Genomic DNA, 21,685 nt, shown 5'->3' with positions numbered 1-21,685 from the left:
ACATTATTGGGTTTGCTTATTAATGATGCACATGATCTAGATCATTGTGCAAGGGGGGAGGTGGTAAGACAAATCAAAAAACAAGGTTTTTGGTCTCCTTATCTACAAGCAACAGTAGAGGACGTCTTGTCAAAATGTGAAATATGCGCGAAAAACAACATACGTAAAGGTATAACCACGCCTATAGGTCACATACCAGTCCCAGAAGGACCATTTCGACACATTGTGATGGACTATGTAGACATGATAAAACTTGCTTATGGTAAAAGGTACATGCTAGTCATAATAGACAGGTTTAGCAGATGGATAGAAGCAATACCGTCGGCTGATCAAGGAGCAAACACCGTGATAAAATTCTTATCAAAAGAAATAATACCTAGGTTTGGTATTCCATCAGAAATCAGTTCAGACAATGGCGCGGCGTTCATACAAAAAGTGGTAAAAATCATAATACAGAAACTAAGGATGAAACAAAGACTAGGATGTGTGTATCATCCCCAATCGCAAGGAATCGTAGAGAGAGCCAACGGCTCGCTGAAAAATAAAATAATAAAGATTTGCCTATCCACGGGGCTTAACTGGGTAGATGCTTTGCCGCTTGCACTAATGAGCAGTCGCATGGAAACTAACAGAAACACGCACTTGTCACCGCATGAAATGCTTACGGGTCGACCCATGCCTGTGCCATCACTAGGGGGACTGTATAAAGGTCCCTTGTTAGACATACTAGAAACAGAACTAAAATCATATGTAAAGCATCTAACCAAGATACATGAAGCTATATATTCACAGGAGAAAAAGAAGGAACCGGAGCAGAGACCAGAAGGGCCACGCCAGGTGATACCAGGGGACCTGGTCTACATTCGGGTGTTCCGGAGAAAGTGGGATCAACCAAGGAGAGAAGGACCCTACGAGGTGGCCGAAGCAACGTCGACAGCCGTCCAGGTGAAAGGAAGCAAGACGTGGTATCATCTCAACCACTGCACCAGGGTCCCGACAGACAGGAGGAAACAACCGAATAGGAATGAGGACCCAGAGGATGCTGATACACCAAACGGGGGCACGACAGGAGAAGGAACAGCGGAAGAGAACGAGGCTTCGGAAGGAAGCCAGGAAGCTAGCAAGCCAGGCGAAAGCCAAGAGACGGCTGACACACCACCAACTGCCCTCAGAAGGAGTAAACGAAGAGACAGGGCAGGAGAAGAAACTGGCCAACCAACGATATTCAAGCCTATGGGACCAGAGACTCCAAGGGGGGGGGGTGAAACGATATGCCTAATACTCCTGGTGGTATGCCTACTGTGGCAGATATCTATGGCGAAAGCCCAATACAATGGGATCCAGAAGTACACCCCGAAGAATGGGAACAACTCTTCCCTGGAATTGATGACTACCCAAATGGGGAGCCAGGTGGAGCAGAAGAGGGAGATGATCCAAGGGCCGAAGAGCAAGGGGCTTTTCCCACCATAGACTTTTCGGCACTCACCTGGTCCCCCCGATGAACAATTGAATAGGGAAAAAAAGAGAGGAACCTGACAGACAACCAGGTGGGAAGAACAGGGTCAGAATTATAGTCCCACCTCAGATCATAACGGAAGCAGGAGAACAGAAAACAGTCGCGATATACAGGATAAAACCCCTACCGGAAGTCGCCTACTGTGGATGGACTCATCATCAGACCAAGGGAGAAGTGGTCTGGGATCACAAAGGATGTGACCTAACAGTAATTAAAGAAGAAAATGAATGGGTGCTCAGCATAAAAAACATTGAACCAGTTGAAGGAGAAGAATTTATAGTTGAGCTGACACATACAGGACTGGTTGGAGGAAGCAGTACAACCACCATGAAAATCGAATTCACACCAGCACCCGATCCAGAAGTACTTACAACAACTAGAACCACGACAACTGTGGCAGCAGCTGTAAATACCACAGTGGTCACGACTGGAGTAACATCTACTACTCTGGGTGAGAAATCCACTACACCTACAACGACACCTGTGACTACACCTACAGCGAAACCTACAACGAAACCAGAAACATCGGAATCAGGAGGGTTTTTCACTGACATTTGGAACTTGTTGACAAAACCAAACAGTTCACCTCAAGGATATGATATGGACGAGACAGCGGGTGGGGCAGAATCAGAACCACCCAAGGACAGAACATTGGAAGAAGCGGCAAAAAATGACTGGTATAAATGGGCAAGGTATACAGCAGACAGACATAAGATGGACAATTGTATATTATGCAGCAAATCACCCTTGTCTGAAATATTAATAGTACCAGAACCGGCATCATTTGACAGTTGTGCTAAATGGAAAAATGCTAATTGTAATCATGGAAAGTACCATGTTCCTTTATGTGACATTGAGTGCAGAATGGCTTTGGGCAGTACTAAAGGTAAAACTATGTTAAATAAGACTGTACTGGCTAACAAGGAATGTGCTATATACAACATTAGGACTGAGTTAACTAAACCTCAGATAGACAAAAGTACCGTGGTTAAGGGAAAATATGAATGTTTCTATAATTATGGTATTGGTGGAATTGATGTGGGAAAAACAACGGTAAAGTGTGACACTATCTGGGTGTTAGAAATTGCGGGTATTCGTAAATTTGATGAGAAAGGACTAATTACAAATAGGAAGGGGTCGTGTGGCAACATCACTCAGTTGCACCATCTCTTACTATGTTAAAGAACCAAGATAGAGCTATTGCTGATAGTTTTTGGATGTGTGGGAAAAACAAACTTCTGAATGTTCTTCCTGAAGGATGGATTGGGTTGTGTGCGTTAGTCAGAGCAGTCCAACAAGTTGCCATTATTAAAATACCCCAGGTGGAGCACGCTAAAACTAGAACTAAGAGAGAATATGAATCGGATCCTAAAGTATACCTTGATGCAATTGGACAACCCAGGGGTGTGCCCAATGAGTTTAAAGCCAGGGATGAGGTTAAATCTGGGTTTGAATCTATATTTTTGTGGGTCACACCCAATAAGAACTTAGAGTGGATTAATTATATATATTATAACCAACAAAGATTTATAAATTATACAGACTCTGCTTTGACAGCTTTAGGAGAACAGGTAAAGGCCACAAGCCAGATGACATGGCAAAACAGGGAAGCTCTCAACTGGCTCTTAGCGGAGAAGGGGGGAGTTTGTGTAATGTATGGAGATGCGTGTTGTACTTTTATTCCCAATAACACTGCACCTAATGGAACATTTTCCCTAGCTATGAATAAACTTAAAGGGTTAAGAGCAGAAGTGAAAGCGAATGCTGGGTTTGATTCTCATGTCTGGGATTGGTTGGACCTGGCCTTAGGAAAATGGGGCGCTATGTTTACTAGGCTGGCCATCATGGTGGGTGGAGGCCTAGTGGCATTAGGCGTTGTATTTTGCTGTGTGTTACCTTTAGTTAAATCACTCGTGGTCAAGACTGCTGTTAAGCAGATGTCGGTGCGTGGAGTCAACCCTGAACGAAAAAGGAGGTTAAGAATCAAGTTTAAGGATCATATTTTGGATCCACCTATCGTAGTCAATCCTGTCCCAGGCAACCCTGGACATTATACAAATAAGTATGGGAACCCTTGCAATGCTGTTGGAGGTCCCCTTGATTGTCCTTTTGGAAACCCTAACTGTCTCCATGAGGTGATCCGTGGAAGAGGTTATGAGTGCCATGACTGGCGACCTGGTGGGTTTCCGGTGTATGGCACAAACCCCGATTCAGGTGAATTAGTGATTGTTCATGTACACAAAAAATGTCCAAAACCTAGGCGTTGCAAGTGGTGCTCCCAAGTTGACATTAATGGACATTTCCATCATCCCGAACCTTTCTTTTGTGCAATGTGCCAAAGAGGGGATTGTCCTATTTGTGCAGATGAGGAGTGTGCCCCTAGGACATAACTCCTGGTATAACTCTGAACAGGCCTAAAGTATATGTTGTCTTTTATGTCTGTTCCATTGGTTTCATACATATATAAATGTATGCTTTTCTTTAATTAAAAGTTAGTTTTGCCTTCCTAAAATGATGAACATGTATTATACGTTAGGTAACAGAGGATGTTTCCGGTTACAAGTGTCTACGGACCATGTCCTTAATCTTCTAGCAGTCATGAGTAATATGTGCTTAGTACATGTCAGAGAGGTGTCCGCGAGGGAGGATCGTGTTAGAATGTCTCATTTTGGAATGATGTTTGTAATTTTTATTTTTGATCGTTTGGGCCTTGTTCAGATTCATATATTAATCATATATTATATTATTCATATATTATTCGTATATTGCAATATATTCATGCATTACCTTTTAATCATTCTTATTATGTTTATTATTTCTTTTCTTGATATAACTCTTTGTATTATTTCATATATTCTAAATAGCTGAGACAACCTCAGGCAAGGCTTTGTACTACATGCTCATGCTTCCTCATAGCATATTCATCTGTCATGTGTATCCTCATAGTATGTTAATTTGTCACATATATATTCTCATTGCCAATTTTAACTTTGACTGGATCTTTTACTCCGATCCATGTGAGGAGATTGGAGATGTTTGGTCCAGAGTATGATTACGTTTTATCTGTTCACATTCCGTTCCACACACTTACTATTTGATGGATTATTATTATTATTATTATTGTTATTATCCATTCCCATCTTTAAATTCTCTAGGGTTATCATGTTTTGTGTGGGACTAATTAGTCCCAGAGGAGGGATTTATGTGGGAGAAAGGAAGACGTGCTGAAGGAAGGAAAGACATAGATACATTAACTAGGGGAAGAGGAGATTAATATCTAATCTTAAGTAAAGGTAACAAGGACGTTGGGGATCACGTAAGGGCCAGGCAGCCTAACTACAGAGCCATGGCAAAGTGCAGTCAGGTGAATGAACCTATATTAAGTACACACGGCCTAGGGTACACTTAGAAAAGTACATGAAAGTAGGTAACAAGTTAAGTACATATGGACTGGGTGCACTTAGAAAGAAACACACGTGAAAGGAAAATGGGACAAACACCAAGAGTAAGCATGCGATGCATGCATTATTTTTATATCCACGTGAGGAAAGTTTGGCCACCATTATGTTAGAAATAAGAGCAGATATGGGCGTTATCCTCAGATGTGGGCGTTATCCATAGGATTGAAAGATAATGGTGGCAGAAAGCACAAAGGGTTTTTCTTCATTTACATAAAGGATGGACCTATGTATTGTATGTGCATAAAAGCAGAGCTGGGGCCTGAGAAAGTCAGTTGTTCCGCGGACCAGCTCGGCTTTGCTACTTTGTATTAAAGTCTATATTGAATTTACAAGTTCTTGTAAGAGTGATACTTTTAAGACAATTTTCCACGACACTAACACTACCCCTATAGTGCCTTGTGACTTGATGTTTCATGGAATCGCTTTTATCATATGGCTTGGTTTTGTAAAATATACTATTACTGTAATAGATACATCCTTGCCAAGGGAGTGTAACATCATTCCAACCGTAACTCATATACCTAACAGTAACTCTGGCTAATAATACTTCAACTGGGTTGAATCCCAGCACAGTCAGTACAGGTGATATAATGTCGAACACAAGAGGTGCTTACGGTACTTTCTCTGTGGATTATGTAGTAATTAGAGGGGGTAAACAGGAGCTCGACTCACATGGTCTGTTTATGAATGACACTGTGATGGATAAAGACTTCAAGTACGACTTCTTAGTAGACCTGGACTCATCGTATAGGGGAGAGTACAGCTCTATTCTGGACCAAGAGCTGCTTGTTCATGAATACACACGGTACATAACCAATAGACTGAAGGACTTTGAAAGCACATGCCAGCAGGAGGAACGGCGCGTACTGTTTGTGTCTTCCAGTTACATACCCAGACCCTTGATCTTGATCACAGGAGCTAGGAAGGAGATGATATGCTGTTTTTTCAAGTGTTTCAACAAGGTGTATGTGGTGAACGGAGAGTCATTGTGCAACCCGGTGTTTGTGCACAAGTGGAGTGCTGAACAACAGCTCCCTGACTATCTGCTGGATGCTGATGCTGTTCTGGACAGTTACATACCTGTGCCCTTGATCAACGCAAAACGTTTATCACTCATGTCTGGTGAGCAGGAGGAGGAAATTCAATTGGATACGTATCTCCTGTATACAGAGGGCCATATCACGTATATCACAATGTCTCAGTATGTGGCACGTCTTAGGATACAGTGGAGATCTAAGGCTGGAGTGTTCGAGAGGAGGCGTAACTGTCAGTATGTGGTACAGCCCTGTGGTGGAACTGTCTTTATCCGTGAATTTCACTCCTTGAAGAGTGTGTTTCTCTTGAACAAACTTATTTCCTTGTTAGCGTATATATTTTGATCCTGATTGAGTAGGCTATGTAGCATATACATGTGGGTCTATATGTATCATTTATTGTAATAAACAGTGACACCTGTGTATGAGACTTTGTATTGCGTTTCACACTCAACACTTTGCTACTAGTCCAGCATTCCCATACCTGATCCTGTGTCAACATTCATTGGTGTGATATATAGGGTAACCACTCACTTTACACATCCAGAGCTACAATGTTATCCGTGTTTTGGTGACCGAGCTAGGATGGAGCTCTGGAACCCATGTACGTGGACTTGTCAGTTGTTTGTAGCTTAATCCTACCCCTCATGGACTTCACATTGGGTAGGTTGAATCAGCCATGGGTGGATGATACATAGATGTCAGGGGAAGGGGGATGTGTTTTTATGGGGTATAAAAGGAAGCAACTGCTCCTGCAGGAGCCATTCATAGGCTGCGCACTCTGTAAACACAGTCAAGACTCCACTCTGTCTAGCACTTGAATACAACCGGTCACTATGGAAATGCACATTGTTATCAACATGTGTATGCTGTTCACTGAACCCATCACCATTCTAGCAACAATGGGAAACACTGTCAAGTTGCCGGGATACTTGGAGAGTCCCACTGAGCCTTTCTATGAAGACAATAACGTTGTGTATGCAAGGGGACACATATATGAGGTTACGCAAACCCCAGTGGGGTCCCAGGTTATAATTCGCTTCCTCACGTGCACCGACGAAGGCACTTACAGGATAGGAAATGAGACCTTTACTCTGAGTGTGAAGGCAGACACATGTGCTATGTTCTACTACACTGCCAAGGTTGACTCAGTTAAAACGGCAGCCTTTGTTAAGCCGCTGAATGGTGTCATTACAATCTCTATGTTCTACATAGAACCTGGAAATCGCAACATGTGGAGTTTAATTGAAGTGTGGAATGAGAGTATGAGCAGAATGTTAAGCTCACACCATTGCTGTTTCATTATCAATGAAGGAACCACATTCGGGGGATGTGGTGATAAGCAATACCATTTTTTAATGTATCAGAGACATGGGCAAGCTGACATGTCATGCTCCAATGTACAACTAGCAGCCTCGGCGAGTGCCACCACCACTACAACAACCCGAAGAAACCCAATGTTGACCATGCCAGATCTGAAGGAGTTGGAGGATGTGAGGAGACCGGTGAAACTGCTCAACATCAGTGACAGTGTGTTGAACGTTGTTTCCTTTTAATTACAGTACTACTACTACTACTACTATTATTTGCATTGGGCTAACCCTGTCTCTCACCCTGCAGGTATACGGACCTTGAAGAGGATGATAGTTGATTTGGAAAAGTCTTGGCTGTCTGCTGGACCTAACCTGAACACACACATCCTGATACCACTGTTCATTACGATGGCAACTCTGATCATGAATAATCTACTCATGTACTGACTTTTTATGTTGCCTATAGTGTGTCTTGTGTAGTGCAAGCAATTATTTACCTATACTCTTGGTATTGTGTATTTACCACTGACATATAGGATGCATGTGATGCCTTTGGTATTACATCGTTTATTGACAATATACCTGCCTGTACATCTATTGTGACACTACAATGATACCATATTAATCATGAATGTATAATCATAACTGTTTAAGGATATTCAATATACATTTAAAAGAAACATCAGAATAAACATGTTAAAGACTCATCACACCCTGTCCAGCTAGTGTTTTGTCTTCACTTCGCACACTCTGTACTTTTATTTCTCTGTATCTGGCCTCTGACTATATCTTGGTCTTCCTTGGTCATATCGGCAGCACGCATCCATTCTCTGTCCTGAAGCAGTTCATGAGCCAACATTCTCTGTGTCACGGACAGTGAGCAATCTGAAGACTATCCTTTTCACTAGTTCACACTGCATCACTTTAGGCATTATGTTGTCAGGGTCGTAGGGTGTGCTTGTGGATGCACTGTGGTTCTCTTTGGGAAATAGAGTCCTTGTGATGATCTTGTAGGTGGACTTACTCACACATCTGATGTTACTTCCAACGAATACACACCTCCCTTGCATTGCATCCACTATCATAACCCCTAGTCTCCACATGTCTATGGCACATGTGTACTTTGCAGATGTATGTCTTTGGGAAAACAATTTGGGGCCCTGTAGGCCTCCGTGACCACATTTGGGCTCATCACTTCCACGGAAAGTCTAGAGAGGCCCAAGTCAGCCACTTTCACTGTGAGATCTTCTGTCAGCAGCACGTTGTAAGGCGTAATGTCCCTGTGTACTATATTCCATCTGTGCATGTATGACAGGGCATTAGCCACCTGTGTACTAAAGTGAGCAACGAAACTCAAAGGGAGACACTGTAGCCAACGGTCTTGTTCGTAGTACGACTTCACACCGTATCCATTGTGGGTAGCGTCGCTCAACGTGTAGGGTACGTAGGTCATGACCATGGCTATCTTGCCATCATCTACAAAACAATTGTGCATGTCGATCACATATGGGTGACCCCTTAGTGCAGCGAGACATGAAAGTTCTCTCACTATTGTGTCCTCTATGCCTCCGTTGCGATATTTCAAGGCATGCTCCTTCCCAGTTGTCAGACAAGTCACTTTGTACACAGTTCCATATGCACCGCTGCCTAAAACAGGGCCTCTCTTGTATTTCTCCATTCTGATTGGTATAGTGGTTCAGTTGTAGTAGCTTATATATAGCATCATTGACTTTTGAGGGGGGTTGTTAATGGTCTAAGGAGTCTGACCAAACAGTGCTGTGTATTTCACATCTGTCTGACCGATCCAACCACAGATGCACAAGTCAACCATGATGCTGCCTCAAGCTTGGTAATCCAACAATGGTTCCTTTTTGAGGAACCGATTAGGCCTGGACAGTCCAACCATTAATTTGCAATATAACCATGATGATGCCTGTAGCTTGGTAATTGGAACATAGTTTTTGAGGACCTGTCCTACAAAACACCTGTTCTATCTTCCCTCACTATCAAAGGGTGCTGTTATCCTGCAAGAATGGAACAGCACTCATACCGGTCTCACCTACACTTCCAGATAAATGGAACATTCTCACCACAGAATGGTATCCTGTCCATAGAGACACTGTTAGAGAACACACCCTTTGACAATGGACCAGGCTCCAAGGGTTTGACAGACCTTAAGGTGCGCGTTAGGAAATACCTTGATTGCGCTGTAAGTCATACACTGTCACTGTCACTGTGTTAAATGGACAAGGGTAAGGTAGTGAGCTTGTGTAACACATTGATTCTGTCTCCCCAAGGTTCAGATACCCCAAGATAACGGAGTTCCACTTGCATTCTGCCTGAGTGGATATATCGCCGTGAGAGATCTCACTGACTCCCAGTTCGGGAGCATAGCATGTCCGGGTCTGTCTATTTACACAGAGGGTACAATCTGTTTTGGTTGTGAAGAAGGCAAGGCTTTGACTGCTTTGGAAATGGCAAAACTGTTCTATTTTACTCCCCTCTCACTATGTACTGGGTTGGACATGATGCATATATAAAGTGCTCCGCATGATGTGATAACCACTGAGTGACACTCTGCTACAATCGACCGCTAAGTCGAGACTAAGACGGCTATGGGATCCAGGCTGTAACTTGTACCTGTGCCACACACTTGAACACATGGCTCCAGATGACACTTGTTCTGACACAATAAATGCTTGTGAACACTTTCTGCTGTAGTTGTACATGAAATACATGATGTTACCAGATGCACTCTGTGTCCGTGAGTTTTATTACACACACACACACACTTCTGTAGCATTTCATTAGTTTATTATTGTTCATTTGCAATGGATACAGACACAATGGTACATTGCCATGGTTATATTCTCAACAATAGAAGTGATACATAATAAAAGCAAGCTTGCTCTACCCTAGGCTTAGACCATCATTTCCCATATCCTGGCAATACATATTGGGCTGTTTGCTAAATGTCACCCGCTGCAGGGTGTCCAATGTCCACACCGGACTCTTCATCAGTGGCAGCTACAGGTTGTCCTACATCCACACCGGACCCTTCATCAGCGGCAGCTACAGGTTGTCCTATATCCACACCTGCTCCTTCCGCTCTTGCCCCTTCCACACTTGCTCCTTCCATCATCTTGCTCATATTTCTCCCAATTCCATCTATTCCACATAGTGGCAGGTAGGTAGAGAGCAACACTCGATACACCACATTCTTCATTGTGCACCAGATGTCTTCCATGTTATAAACCGGTCCCTTGTTCAAGACGAGTATCATGTTCTTGGGACACCTAGGACCAGTCTCAATCCTAGTCTGTTGCTGTAGAGTTTGATCAATCTCGACGGTAAGGCAAACATCAAAGTCGTCTTGGTTTGATCGTTTGACGTAGCTGGAGCCGTTTGACACCGAAGAAGACGTTCCTGGAGCCTTGGCAGCAGCAGCACATACAGCGCTTAGAAATGACGTACATTCCATTTGAGCCCTATACAGATAGGTGTGATAGGTGGTGTGCCTATACGGACACTTGTGTATATCCCGCACAAGGGCCATCATTCTTCTGTTGCCCTCCACAGATATCGACGTATTGACTCTGTGGTAGCCTGACATCATCACTTTGAAAGTTAATGTGAAAGGAGGGCCTGATGTAGCAAACTGGAGCATACGGTTCAACATATCCGTCTCTGCATCGTTCATATCGGCTGTATCACTCGTCTCAGCCCGAGTCCAGGGGCTGCTTTCGTCAGTTAACATCAGGAAGCGATTGCTACCTTGGTATCCCAGTGGTAACATTGAAGGCTCCTCTGTGGGTTTGCAATTGAAGCCTGGGTTCGATGCCATTTCAGAAGCTACTGCTGAAAGAGTATCTACACCACTAGCTTTTATAGGAAACATGATAGCCTAGAAGATGTGAGACACAGCTATGAGAGGTTGGATTACCTGGCCAAGGTTTAGTTATAGAGTGGAGAGTAGTAATAAAGTACAGATATGACAGTAGGACATGTCAAGCTAGGGTTCATATAGCCAACCGACACTGTGTTTGGGGGAGGACGTATCCAACGCTGGATGTTTCATTGTGGGTATGGAGAAGGTAGTGTCACTGTACAAAGGGTCCGTTGACCAGACTCAACTATATACAGTCTGATTCTAGCTGTGTACTCACAATTGTATTCAACCTCTATACCAAGAAGGGGTTGTGCTCTATGTATACTGGATCAATGGAGTGTGACCATACAGCAGTAATGCAAGGTATAGCGAGTTTGACAATGGAAGGAGAAACCATGTTGAGGCAATCTAAGCCTCAATCGAAGCCGAATGGTGTTGTTACCAGGTCTTCCCGGAGGACGCGTTCCACCAAGTGGCGTATTCTCGTGGACCCGTACCTCTGGTCTGCCTTAGAGGCTCTAGGTGCCAGACTGAACAACCTCACCTGCAGTTACATACACATCTGGGTGTACCCGTCTGGCAGAGACCAGAGTCTGGACCTGTTATGCGAATGTCATGTTATGGGCCTAACCGAGTGTGTCACAGTATCCACAGAAAATGGTGCCCCTCCTCGGCCGGGCGGCGCTCGGCGGTCGTCGTCGCTGGTCTACTAGCTGCCGCCGATCTGTGTTTCTGTGTTCATTGTGTTTTGTCTGTCTAGGTCCGCACCTGTTTTCATTTCTGTCATTAGTGGGGGGGGGGGGGGGGTATTTAGTTTGTTCCTTTGGGGTTGTGTGTTGTGCGGGATTGTTGGTTTGTCAGCGGGCAGTGGGGTTTTACGCTGTGGCCGTGTTTTTTTCTCCATCGTGCGTGATTTTCCCTTTGTGGATTACCTGTTTCCCTTTTGGGTATTGTGCACTCCCTGTGCCTTTTTGATCACCTAGTGTTTGGGTGTGAATAAACTTCGAGCTACTGGACAATATCTCCTGCATTTGACTCTGCTCCTTCCTCCTGCCCTAAGTACCCGTGACAGAGTGTCACTGTCAGCAGACTACAATCTGTGGCTACTTCGAGACTAGGATGCCTATGACACTCGATGAGGTTGAGAAGCTGGTCGGGATCCCGTGTACCTTGTACAAGGTAGAAAAGCATCACGAATGTACCACTCAAGGCCTCCTGTTCTGCACCGGCGACCACATATTCAACGAGTGTAATGGGGTGAGAAGTGTCCATGTTTACCCAGAAGGATACACTGTCTACAGCTACTTGCGGAATGACGGCTGTCGGATGCTTGACAAGATCGAACACTGGAAACATCGTCATTCATATTCACATTTCCAGTCGAAAAGAGAGTTTGATTATTTTTATGATAATCAAGTCTCAGGCACCTTGTTAATTGCCAGATTGTGCTTATTCTGATAGACTTTGCTTGTGTCGTGAAATGATTGTGCCCCATATCTGTTGTAATTGCCATCGAAATAAACAATGATACCAGAGTTATTCTGTGTCCATGGGTTCTATTGTACACCATTAGATACAACATCTAACATCATCTGAGGTCCACGTCCAAGTTCAATCTGCTAACAGGCCTGCCGGGTAGAAAAACCTCATTGTAGCACAGGGGAGGGGTACTGTCTCGGTTCGCCACCATGGTGCTCAAGTGTCCTCTGGATGTGACCGTATACCGGTGTACTGTGTTACCCGTCGCAGGGTCAACGGGGTCTTCCATGAGCAGCACGGGGTTGACGGATCCCCACTTCTCACGTGACGGTAGCATTGATAAGGGCTCTCGGGTGCGTGTTATACAGTAGTTCACCAGTTGATCAAAAGTCAGATCGTGGCTCGTAAACACTGTGAAGGTATAAGGGAAAGCCCTAGGTCTATCTGTTAGAGTCCCCGGGAGGTTGTTGAAGGTCTCTAAAGTGGTGACGGCATACATCGCAGTCATTTCTTCCGTAGGGAAAGGTGAGACAGGGGAGAGTATCTCTCTGACACTTGGTTCACCTAGAGTTTGTCTTCCAGCTGATTCATCTACCTCATCGCAGCACTTTATTGTGTTATGGTCGAGTTTCAACAAGACCTCATCTCCTAACGCTTCTTTATCTCCAACGTGTAGCACTTTGCATTCCCGATCCTCTTCGAGTCGAGCCTCTCTGTCTTCGGGGTATTTCCAGTGTGAAAATGAGATATGATCTACCCCGACCAAGGGGATCCCATGAAGGGACTGGTGATCCTCAGCACTGCGGTCCAGTAGTCCCCCTGTAGCTAGCATTTGGCTAAGTTCCCGGGGGTTCCAAGCTAACCTTATCCGAGTTGTACAGACCAAGAGCACGGTTGTATAGAGGGTAGTGATGCATGACATCGTATCGCTTGCTGAGCATATCGCTTACGGTCTGGGAAAATAGACAGTGTAGCTTTTCACCGAGCTGAAGCTCCTTATCCTGTTGGTACTGTGTGTAGTGTTCTAGAAAGCTTGCGCATGTAACACCCTTCGACATACACATAGCCACAAAATCACCTTGGGTAGCTACAGATTGCAGGTCTGGGATTTGCTCCAAAGAGTCAAAATATATGTCTCTTCCCAGTAGGCAGGTTGTGTTACCCAATCCCCCGATGGTAACATCAGCTAGTACCCTGGTGAGGTGGCCCGTCGTGTCATTAAAGTCTGAGGCTAATATGCAGGCACACAACAGGTCTCCTCCTCGCAGGGTTAAAGCACTAGGAGACGTGTTCCACATGTGCCACTGGCCAGTCCGGCACCCTAGGGTGAAGTAACAAGTCACCAGATGCTTTCCAGATGTGTTACTATCATTTAGGGTATATTGTCTCAGGTTCAGAACCTGTGCCTTCTTCACGTTAGACTGCATGATCCCCACACAAGAGACATATTAGATGGGAACAGACAATGCATCGGCTTATATATGAGGGATTGCGTTGCTGTTCACATCATGGGCTATGTGATAGGAGTTGGATATACGCACTGTATGTTACACAGAGTAAAGCAATAACACATATCCATGTCAAAGGTATTGGATTTTATTGGTACACACAATGGGACATTCACCTGTTGTACATGGTAAATAAAGTATTCAGTGGTTGTGTGTAAACGATAACAACAAGGTCTATGTACATTCCAATTATACACCCAGTGGTTAGTGTTCCAGGACTAGTGTTTTATAGTTACACCTTTAGGTCGTACAGACTATCTTTAAGCTTGCTTATCAGCTGTGTCATTTTCATATAGCAATCAGGGGCATGAGCTCCGGACAAGTTTCCACACATGTAACACCAGTGCCGTTCAGCCAGTGTGAAGTATATTAGGAACTTCACTTAAACTTTAGGACGATTCCAAGCGTCTGGGGCAGTAATCACGTGTGGGTGCACTATGAACCCCCTGCGGAATCTCTCTTGTCCTATCTCAATCTTTAGCCGGTCAGGGCTGTAGTTTGCCTTTAGGTATGGACACTCTCCTTTGGTAAAGAAGGCGTGTTGATTCAGGAACGTGTCACCTGGCACAAAGTCTGATATACCCACATTGCAACTGGAACACTGGTGACTATCTCCCTTTCCGGTGTATTCCATGTTGGTTGGGTCTCCCAACCAGACAAACCTCGATAGGTTGGATCTGCAGCCTACAACACTGTCGGATTCAGCGTTGGACGCTGATGTTACCATAGCCTCCTGTCTCGGAGGCAGCCCCATCATCATTGCTTCGCACGCAAAGAAAGACTTGTCACCAGGTTGCACGTTCTGCCCTCCGTTTGTTGCTGTCATCCATCTAATACGACCCGGCATGTTTGCATCTCAGTATGGGTCGATACCGGTTGCACGGTATTCTCCATTTCTGAAAACTATATCAGAGTGGATTGTGGGTTCTCCCAAACGTACATGTTTTTTCGGTGGCCATTCCATTGTGGTATCTTGCTCTGCACGTTCACACTGAACTGTATTACAGAGTGCTACCTTACCATGACACTCTGTATAGTCAGTAAATATGGTAACACAAGGTTATATCAACTGGCAGATAGTTTGAGTGATTCATCTCCTTGCATGATATCCTCTTGTTTGCGTAAAGTGAGCCATGGCCCCATTGAAGGTGAGAGAGAGAGAGAGGGTGGGAGGGAAGAATAGGCCAAAATTGAGAGAGAGAGAGAGAGAGAGAGAGAGAGATGTGTGTGTTAGAGATGGTGTTAGTCTCCACAATTCAGAAGTTAAATGCCTACTCTTCGCAGATTAGCTATGCCTGCTGTCACCCACAGCACATGGCCTACAGCAGAGCCTGGACCTGCTAGAGCAGTACTGCCAGACCTGGGCCCTGGCAGTAAACCCCAAAAAGACTAAAATAATGATTTTCCAGAGAAGATCCAGATCTCAGGGAATTAGACCAAAGTTCTCAATTGGTACAAAATATATAGAGTACTGAACACACTACAATTACTTAGGTTTAAAAATAAGCTCAACTGGACACCTTAATGAGGCAGTGAATGAACTGAGAGAGAAAGCGCACAGGGCATTCTACGCCATTAAAAAGCAAATTCAAATTGGCTAAAACTAATTGAATATGTCATTAACCCAATTGCACTTTATGGCAGCGAGGTGTGGGGTCCACTTGCAAAACAAGGTTTCATCAAATGGGACAAACACCCCATTGAAACCCTACATGCAGAGTTCTGTAAGATTCTCCTACGTGTCCAGAGGAAAACTACAAACAATGCATGCATGGCAGAATTAGGCCAATATCCACCAATAATAAAAACTCAAAAAAGAGCAATTAAGTTTTGGAAACATCTAAAATACAGTGACCCCCTCTCATATCACTACCAAGCCCTGCAATGCCAAGAGCTGAGCAAAGAAAAGAGTCCCCTCATCCAGCTGGTCCTGTGGCTGAGTTCACAAACCTGTTCTACTAACACACTGAAGCCTCAGGACCAGAACATCCAATCAATCAGAATAAACCAAATTACAACACAGTCAAAACAAAACTACATTGCTTATTGGGAAACACAAGCACAAACACAAAGCAAAATGCAGTGCTATCTGGCCCTAAATTGACAGTACAGTACACCAAACCTTAGAAAAACCTTAGAAAAACCTTGACAAAGTACAGGCTCAGTGAGCACAGCCTTGCCATTGAGAAGGGTAGACACAGGAAAACCTGGCTCCCTGTAGAGGAAAGGCTGTGCAACCACTGCACAATAGCAGAACCTGAGACAGAGCTGCATTTCCTGACAAAATGTAAAAAATATAAAACAATTAGAGAGTGTCATTTCCCCAAATTTGAAACCCTTATTCAAGGTTTCAAAGACCTCTCTGATGAGGATAAGCTACCCGTCCTGTTGGGGGAGGACGCAGAGAGCTGTGTGTTGGCAGCGCACTACATTGCTGCCTGCCATAAGTTGAGGGACAGTGTCTGACAGACCAATAAACCTGCACATGTACTCTACTGTATGGCTATTGTTATTGTTGAATGTATGGTTATTTTGACCCTTGGTTATTGTTGTTACTGTTGTCCCGTTGACAATTTTGATTCTCATTTTTATTTATTTTTATATTGTAAATATCCAAAATAAGCTTTGGCAATATGTACATTGTTACATCATGCCAATAAAGCTAATTGAATTGAATTGAGAGAGAGGCAACTGAGAGAGAGAAACATAAAGGGTGGGAGGGAAGAATAGCCCACATTTGAGAGAGAGACAGAGAGGCAACTGAGAGAGAGAAACATAAAGGGTGGGAGGGCAGAATAGCCCACATTTGAGAGAGAGAGAGAGAGAGGCAACTGAGAGAGAGAAACATAAAGGGTGGGAGGGAAGAATAGCCCACATTTGACACATGAGGCGTGGTTGGAAAGATATAATTGTTCTCGGATGGACATTTGAACTCGGTATGGAAATATGAGCCATGGCCCCGTTGGACACATGAGGTGTGGTTGAATAGATATAATTGTTATCGGATGGACATTTGAACTCGGTTTGGAAACATGAGCCATGCTTAGATAGCTCAGCTGTAGCAGGGGTAATACAGTCATGCTCATATAACAGAGTCTTTGTGGGGTGTATCAGTCATGGTCCAATAACCAACCAGTGTTGAGTTACTCTGATTGCAGGTGATGTCACTACAGACTGCTATGTAAAAGCCCCGACATAAGGCATAAGGCACTTTCTGGAGAGTTTGAGAGAGGTCTAACAGGCTCCCATTCTACCCAATAGACTACAGTGGGCCACCTGTTATTTAACGGCTGGTTCATATGAAAGAAACACAAGAACCGTCTATAAGAGGTGATAGACATCGATAGATACTGAACATAGCGACCATGGCAGGTTTAACCACAAGATATATTGTGGCAGACCACCCTCTTTGGTTTTACAAATCGGATTACAAAGATGTCTTCACTTGTAAAAGTACACAAGGACTGTTTGATAAAGTGGTCCACCTGATGATGTGTAAGCAACAGCCGCTTTCGGAGAGAGAGAAAAGGTACAAATCAAAAACAATCTATAAGATTATCAGGGATATGGTAATCAAGGACTCTAACACTATACAGGAACAACAACCATCGCGTTTGTTATTGCTTGCTCTGATGGACCTAGTGGACATTGAAAGTGGTACAGGCTTTGAGTCTATGTCAGGTGGAGACAAGGCTGGTCTCAAACACGTGCTACTGGCATACGGTAACTACATGAACTTATATATACCGACTAAAGAACTGATAAGTCCCAAGGGTAAGAAGGTGATTCCAGTGGTCACACAGTACTCTGAAAAACACAACTTTGTCTACTGCGACAGCAACAGGTCCATGATTGGAACCTACACCGTTGGCATCCCCACAAATGGGAAAGGCAATGGGAAGTCATACTTCGTCCAAGAGGTACTATTTGTCCCGGGACTCGAGAGTCTCGACTTGCTGAAAACTGTCACTGGTAGCATGTTCGAATTTTGGGACTTGACCCTGGAAGTGCCCACTCACTCTACAGCACTCACCCCTTCTTTTCAGCAGATTCAGCCTGTCCAGTTGTTACGCACGGAGGACAACACAATGTCCGCCCAGGTTCTAGTCTCTCACATGGAAGAGATAGCCCCCATGTGCTGCGTACTAGGCACTGCTTCGGCTGACATGCTGAAGAAAAAGAGGGAGACAAGAGTTGATTGTTTCACGGAAAATGAAGTGATATGTGACCTAAAGCACTTCTATTATGAGAACCATGACCCTCGTACTGTCTACTTTAGAAGGAGCAGCAAGTTCCTGGATGGCAAGCGGGTGAACCTGGTACCTGTTGTCGTACTTAGAAAGGGCCAGGCTCTGGCTTCTGAATTGTACGTCTCTACTACTGTGAGGTTTTGCAGGGCCGTGAAGCAATCATAATGCGTCAAGGGCAACGGTGAGCTGGTGAGCTGTTGGAATGACACACTAAAGGAGCTTGGAAGAGACACGTTTATCACCGGGCCCGAAATGTATCAGGAGATACACAATCCCGCATTGGCAGCGTTCATCAAGTGTGTGAATCCAACCAGCTGGTGCAATTACATACCAAAGCACGTGGAGAGTATGATTAGTGACCCTATCATGGTGGAAGTGGTAGAACTGGCCATTGTGTATATGGACTGTAAGATCCCCAATGCGTTTGCCGTGGCAGAGCTACTACACTGCCCACTTCAGAAGGTGAAAGACTACGTAATGTTCTGGGACAGAGGTGTCAAACTCAAATACCCAGTGGGCCAAAATGTAAAACCTGAACAAAGTCGCAGGCCAACATTGAACAAATGAACCTTTTAATATGGACCCAAACAAGTTTTGCTTTAACATTGAATATGGAACAAGCATCGCTTATTACCATACAATATATCACTTAATAGTGGAGACATGCAAAATCGAATTTCAAATGAAAAAACACATCAATGGCATTCATTTATTAAATAAATACAATTTAAATAAAAATCGTATGCCTCTTTTCTATTTGCAGCCTTCTGATTTAAATACCAAAATAAACTTTTTCCACTGGCTAATAATTTTACAAATAAAATGATAATAAATCAATCAACCATTCAAGCCCATGCCTTGTAGCAAGAAAAAGTGCACAAAGAAAACGTTAATTATTGCACACTGATCTAATCTGATGTGCCCAAGCCAGATACCTGGCATCTCTTCTTGGATGCTAGTTCATCAATGTCTGGGCTCAGGCTCTGAGCTGAAGAAATCCTCAGTATCGAGCGAAGGTGTTCATCAGTCAGACGTCTCCTGTGAGTTGTTTTGGTCATCTTCATCGAGGAGAAAAGTTGCTCGCATAGATAAGTGCTGCCGAACATGGAGAGCATCTGAGCAGCTTGGGTGCGGAGCTGAGGCATTGTGTCAGGGATGAACCGTGGAAACTGTGCGGCGCCCACAGCATCATACTTTGACTTCAGCGTGTCGTTGCACTGGAGTTCAATCAGCTCCATTTGGATGTTGGTTGGTGCATTTTCCACATCAACTGCGAAGGGATTACTAAGCAGTTCAAACCTACATTTCTGGACATCGAAGTCGGCAAATCGCCGGCTAAACTCACTGAGTTTTTCAGCAAACTGTGCGCATGGGAACACAGCGGTAGAGATCTGCGCTTTTATGGTTTGGCAGCAGGGAAAATGGCAAGGGTTTCCTTGCAGCATCTGATTCTCCCACAGGCACAGTTTAGTTTTAAAGGCCCTCACTGCAGCGTACATGTCTGTGATGATGCGCCCCCGCCCCTGAAGCTGCAGGTTCAGCGCATCGAGATGGCTCGAGATGTCACAGAGAAAGGCCAGCTCACACAGAAACTTTTGCTCCCGGAGCTCTGCTGTATCCTTCCCTTTGGTTTCCAGGAATTGACATATTTCCTCACGCAGCTCGAAACATCTGTTCAGTACTTTTCCTCTGCTTAGCCATCTCACCTCTGTGTGATACGGCACGTCTGCGTATTCCGAACCACACTCCTCTAGAAAAAATTTAAACTGGCGGTGATTCAGACCTTTGGCTCTTATAAAGTTAACTACCTGTGTTACTGTGGTCATAACATGTTCCATCTTTAGGGCTTTGGCACACAGTGATTCCTGATGTATGATGCAGTGGTAAACAGTTAGCTCACCTGCACAGTTCTCTTCCCGCATCTTCTCCCGAACCATGCCCACCAGTCCACTCTTTTTACCGCACATCGCTGGCGCACCATCTGTCATTAATCCAACGAGTTTATCCCACGGCAGCTTTATTTCAGTTACACATTTGGAAACCTCCTCAAAGATTTCCTTTCCTGTGGTTGTGCCATGCATTGATTTGAATCCCAATAGCTCCTCCGTAACACACAGATTTGAGTCCACTCCACGGATGAAGACTGACAGCTGAGCAGTATCAGATGCGTCGCAGCTCTCATCCACAGCGAGGGAGAACGCAACGAAATCTTTTCCCTTTTCAATCAGCTGGTCATACACATTGGTGGCAAGATCACATGTGCGATCAGCTACTGTGTTCCTGCTCAGGCTCACGTTTGAAAATGCTTGCTTTTTCTCTGGGCATACGAGGTCACAAACTTTCATCATGCACTTTTTCACGAACTCTCCCTCATTAAAGGGCCGAGCTGATTTTGCGATCTCTGCTGCCACTATATAACTAGCCTTTACAGCAGCCTCACTTTGTGATGTGGCTTTTTTGAACATATTCTGTTGTGAAACCAAACTTCTTTTCATCTCCTCTACTTTCTGGCTCCTTTGAGTCATGTCCAGGTCCTTGTATTTGTCATGGTGTTTCGTTTCATAGTGTCGTCTAATGTTGTACTCCTTACTTACAGCCACGTTGACTCCACAAACAAGACAAACAGGTTTGTCTTTTACATATGTAAACAGATATTCTGCCTCCCACTTGTCCAGAAAGCTCCTGTTTTCTGCCTTTCTTTTCGCCATTTTTGGGAAGGGATAGCGCGCTGACAGTTGTAGCGTCTATGTTGCTATGACTACTGTCACAGAGGAGAGGGTGTTTCTGGGTCCTGTCCTGATTGGCGCGCGAAAACAACAGCAGAGCATTATGGGATTCGTAGTATTAGCAGTGAATGCGCTGTATAATACCGGCGGGCCAGCTCTAGTAGTAATGTGGTATTGTCTCGCGGGCCAAATATAATTACCCCGCGGGCCAAATTTGGCCAAAGTTTGACACCCATGTTTGGCCAAAGTTTGACACCCATGTTCTGGGACATGTACTCCTCTGACAAGATCATTCACACAGCAGTAAAAAAGAAGCGTGCCAGTATGGTGGAGCAGCAGATGAGCAAGGACTGGTTAGAGTTGGCTCAAATTACGTGCAGATACAGGCGACAGAGGTATGGTAGCGATGGGAATCCTGAAATGGCTTCAGCGTGTGAAGAGCTGTTCAAACCCCACACACCTGACAACATAGCCAAAGCCCAAAATACTTGGCACTCTCTGATCAAACA

General features: G+C 44.4%; 1 protein-coding gene across 1 annotated transcript; it reads right to left on the bottom strand.

Moving 5' to 3' along the window:
• Positions 1-19,005: 19,005 nt before the first annotated feature.
• LOC106584485 (general transcription factor II-I repeat domain-containing protein 2-like) lies at positions 19,006-21,289 on the bottom strand. The gene has a single exon (XM_014169853.2). The coding sequence runs from the start codon at positions 21,156-21,158 to the stop codon at positions 19,359-19,361; it is 1,800 nt and encodes a 599-aa protein (XP_014025328.1). The 5' UTR covers positions 21,159-21,289; the 3' UTR covers positions 19,006-19,358.
• Between the last annotated feature and the right edge of the window lie 396 nt (positions 21,290-21,685).

Source organism: Salmo salar, chromosome ssa23 (assembly GCF_905237065.1).
Source record: "Salmo salar chromosome ssa23, Ssal_v3.1, whole genome shotgun sequence".
NCBI classification, from domain to species: Eukaryota; Metazoa; Chordata; class Actinopteri; order Salmoniformes; family Salmonidae; genus Salmo; species Salmo salar.
This window is presented reverse-complemented; position numbering and strand designations above follow the sequence as displayed.

Coding starts and splice junctions, on each gene's coding strand:
- LOC106584485 (XM_014169853.2), bottom strand. CDS start 21,158: ATGGCGAAAAGAAAGGCAGAAAACAGGAGCTTTCTGGACAAGTGGGAG.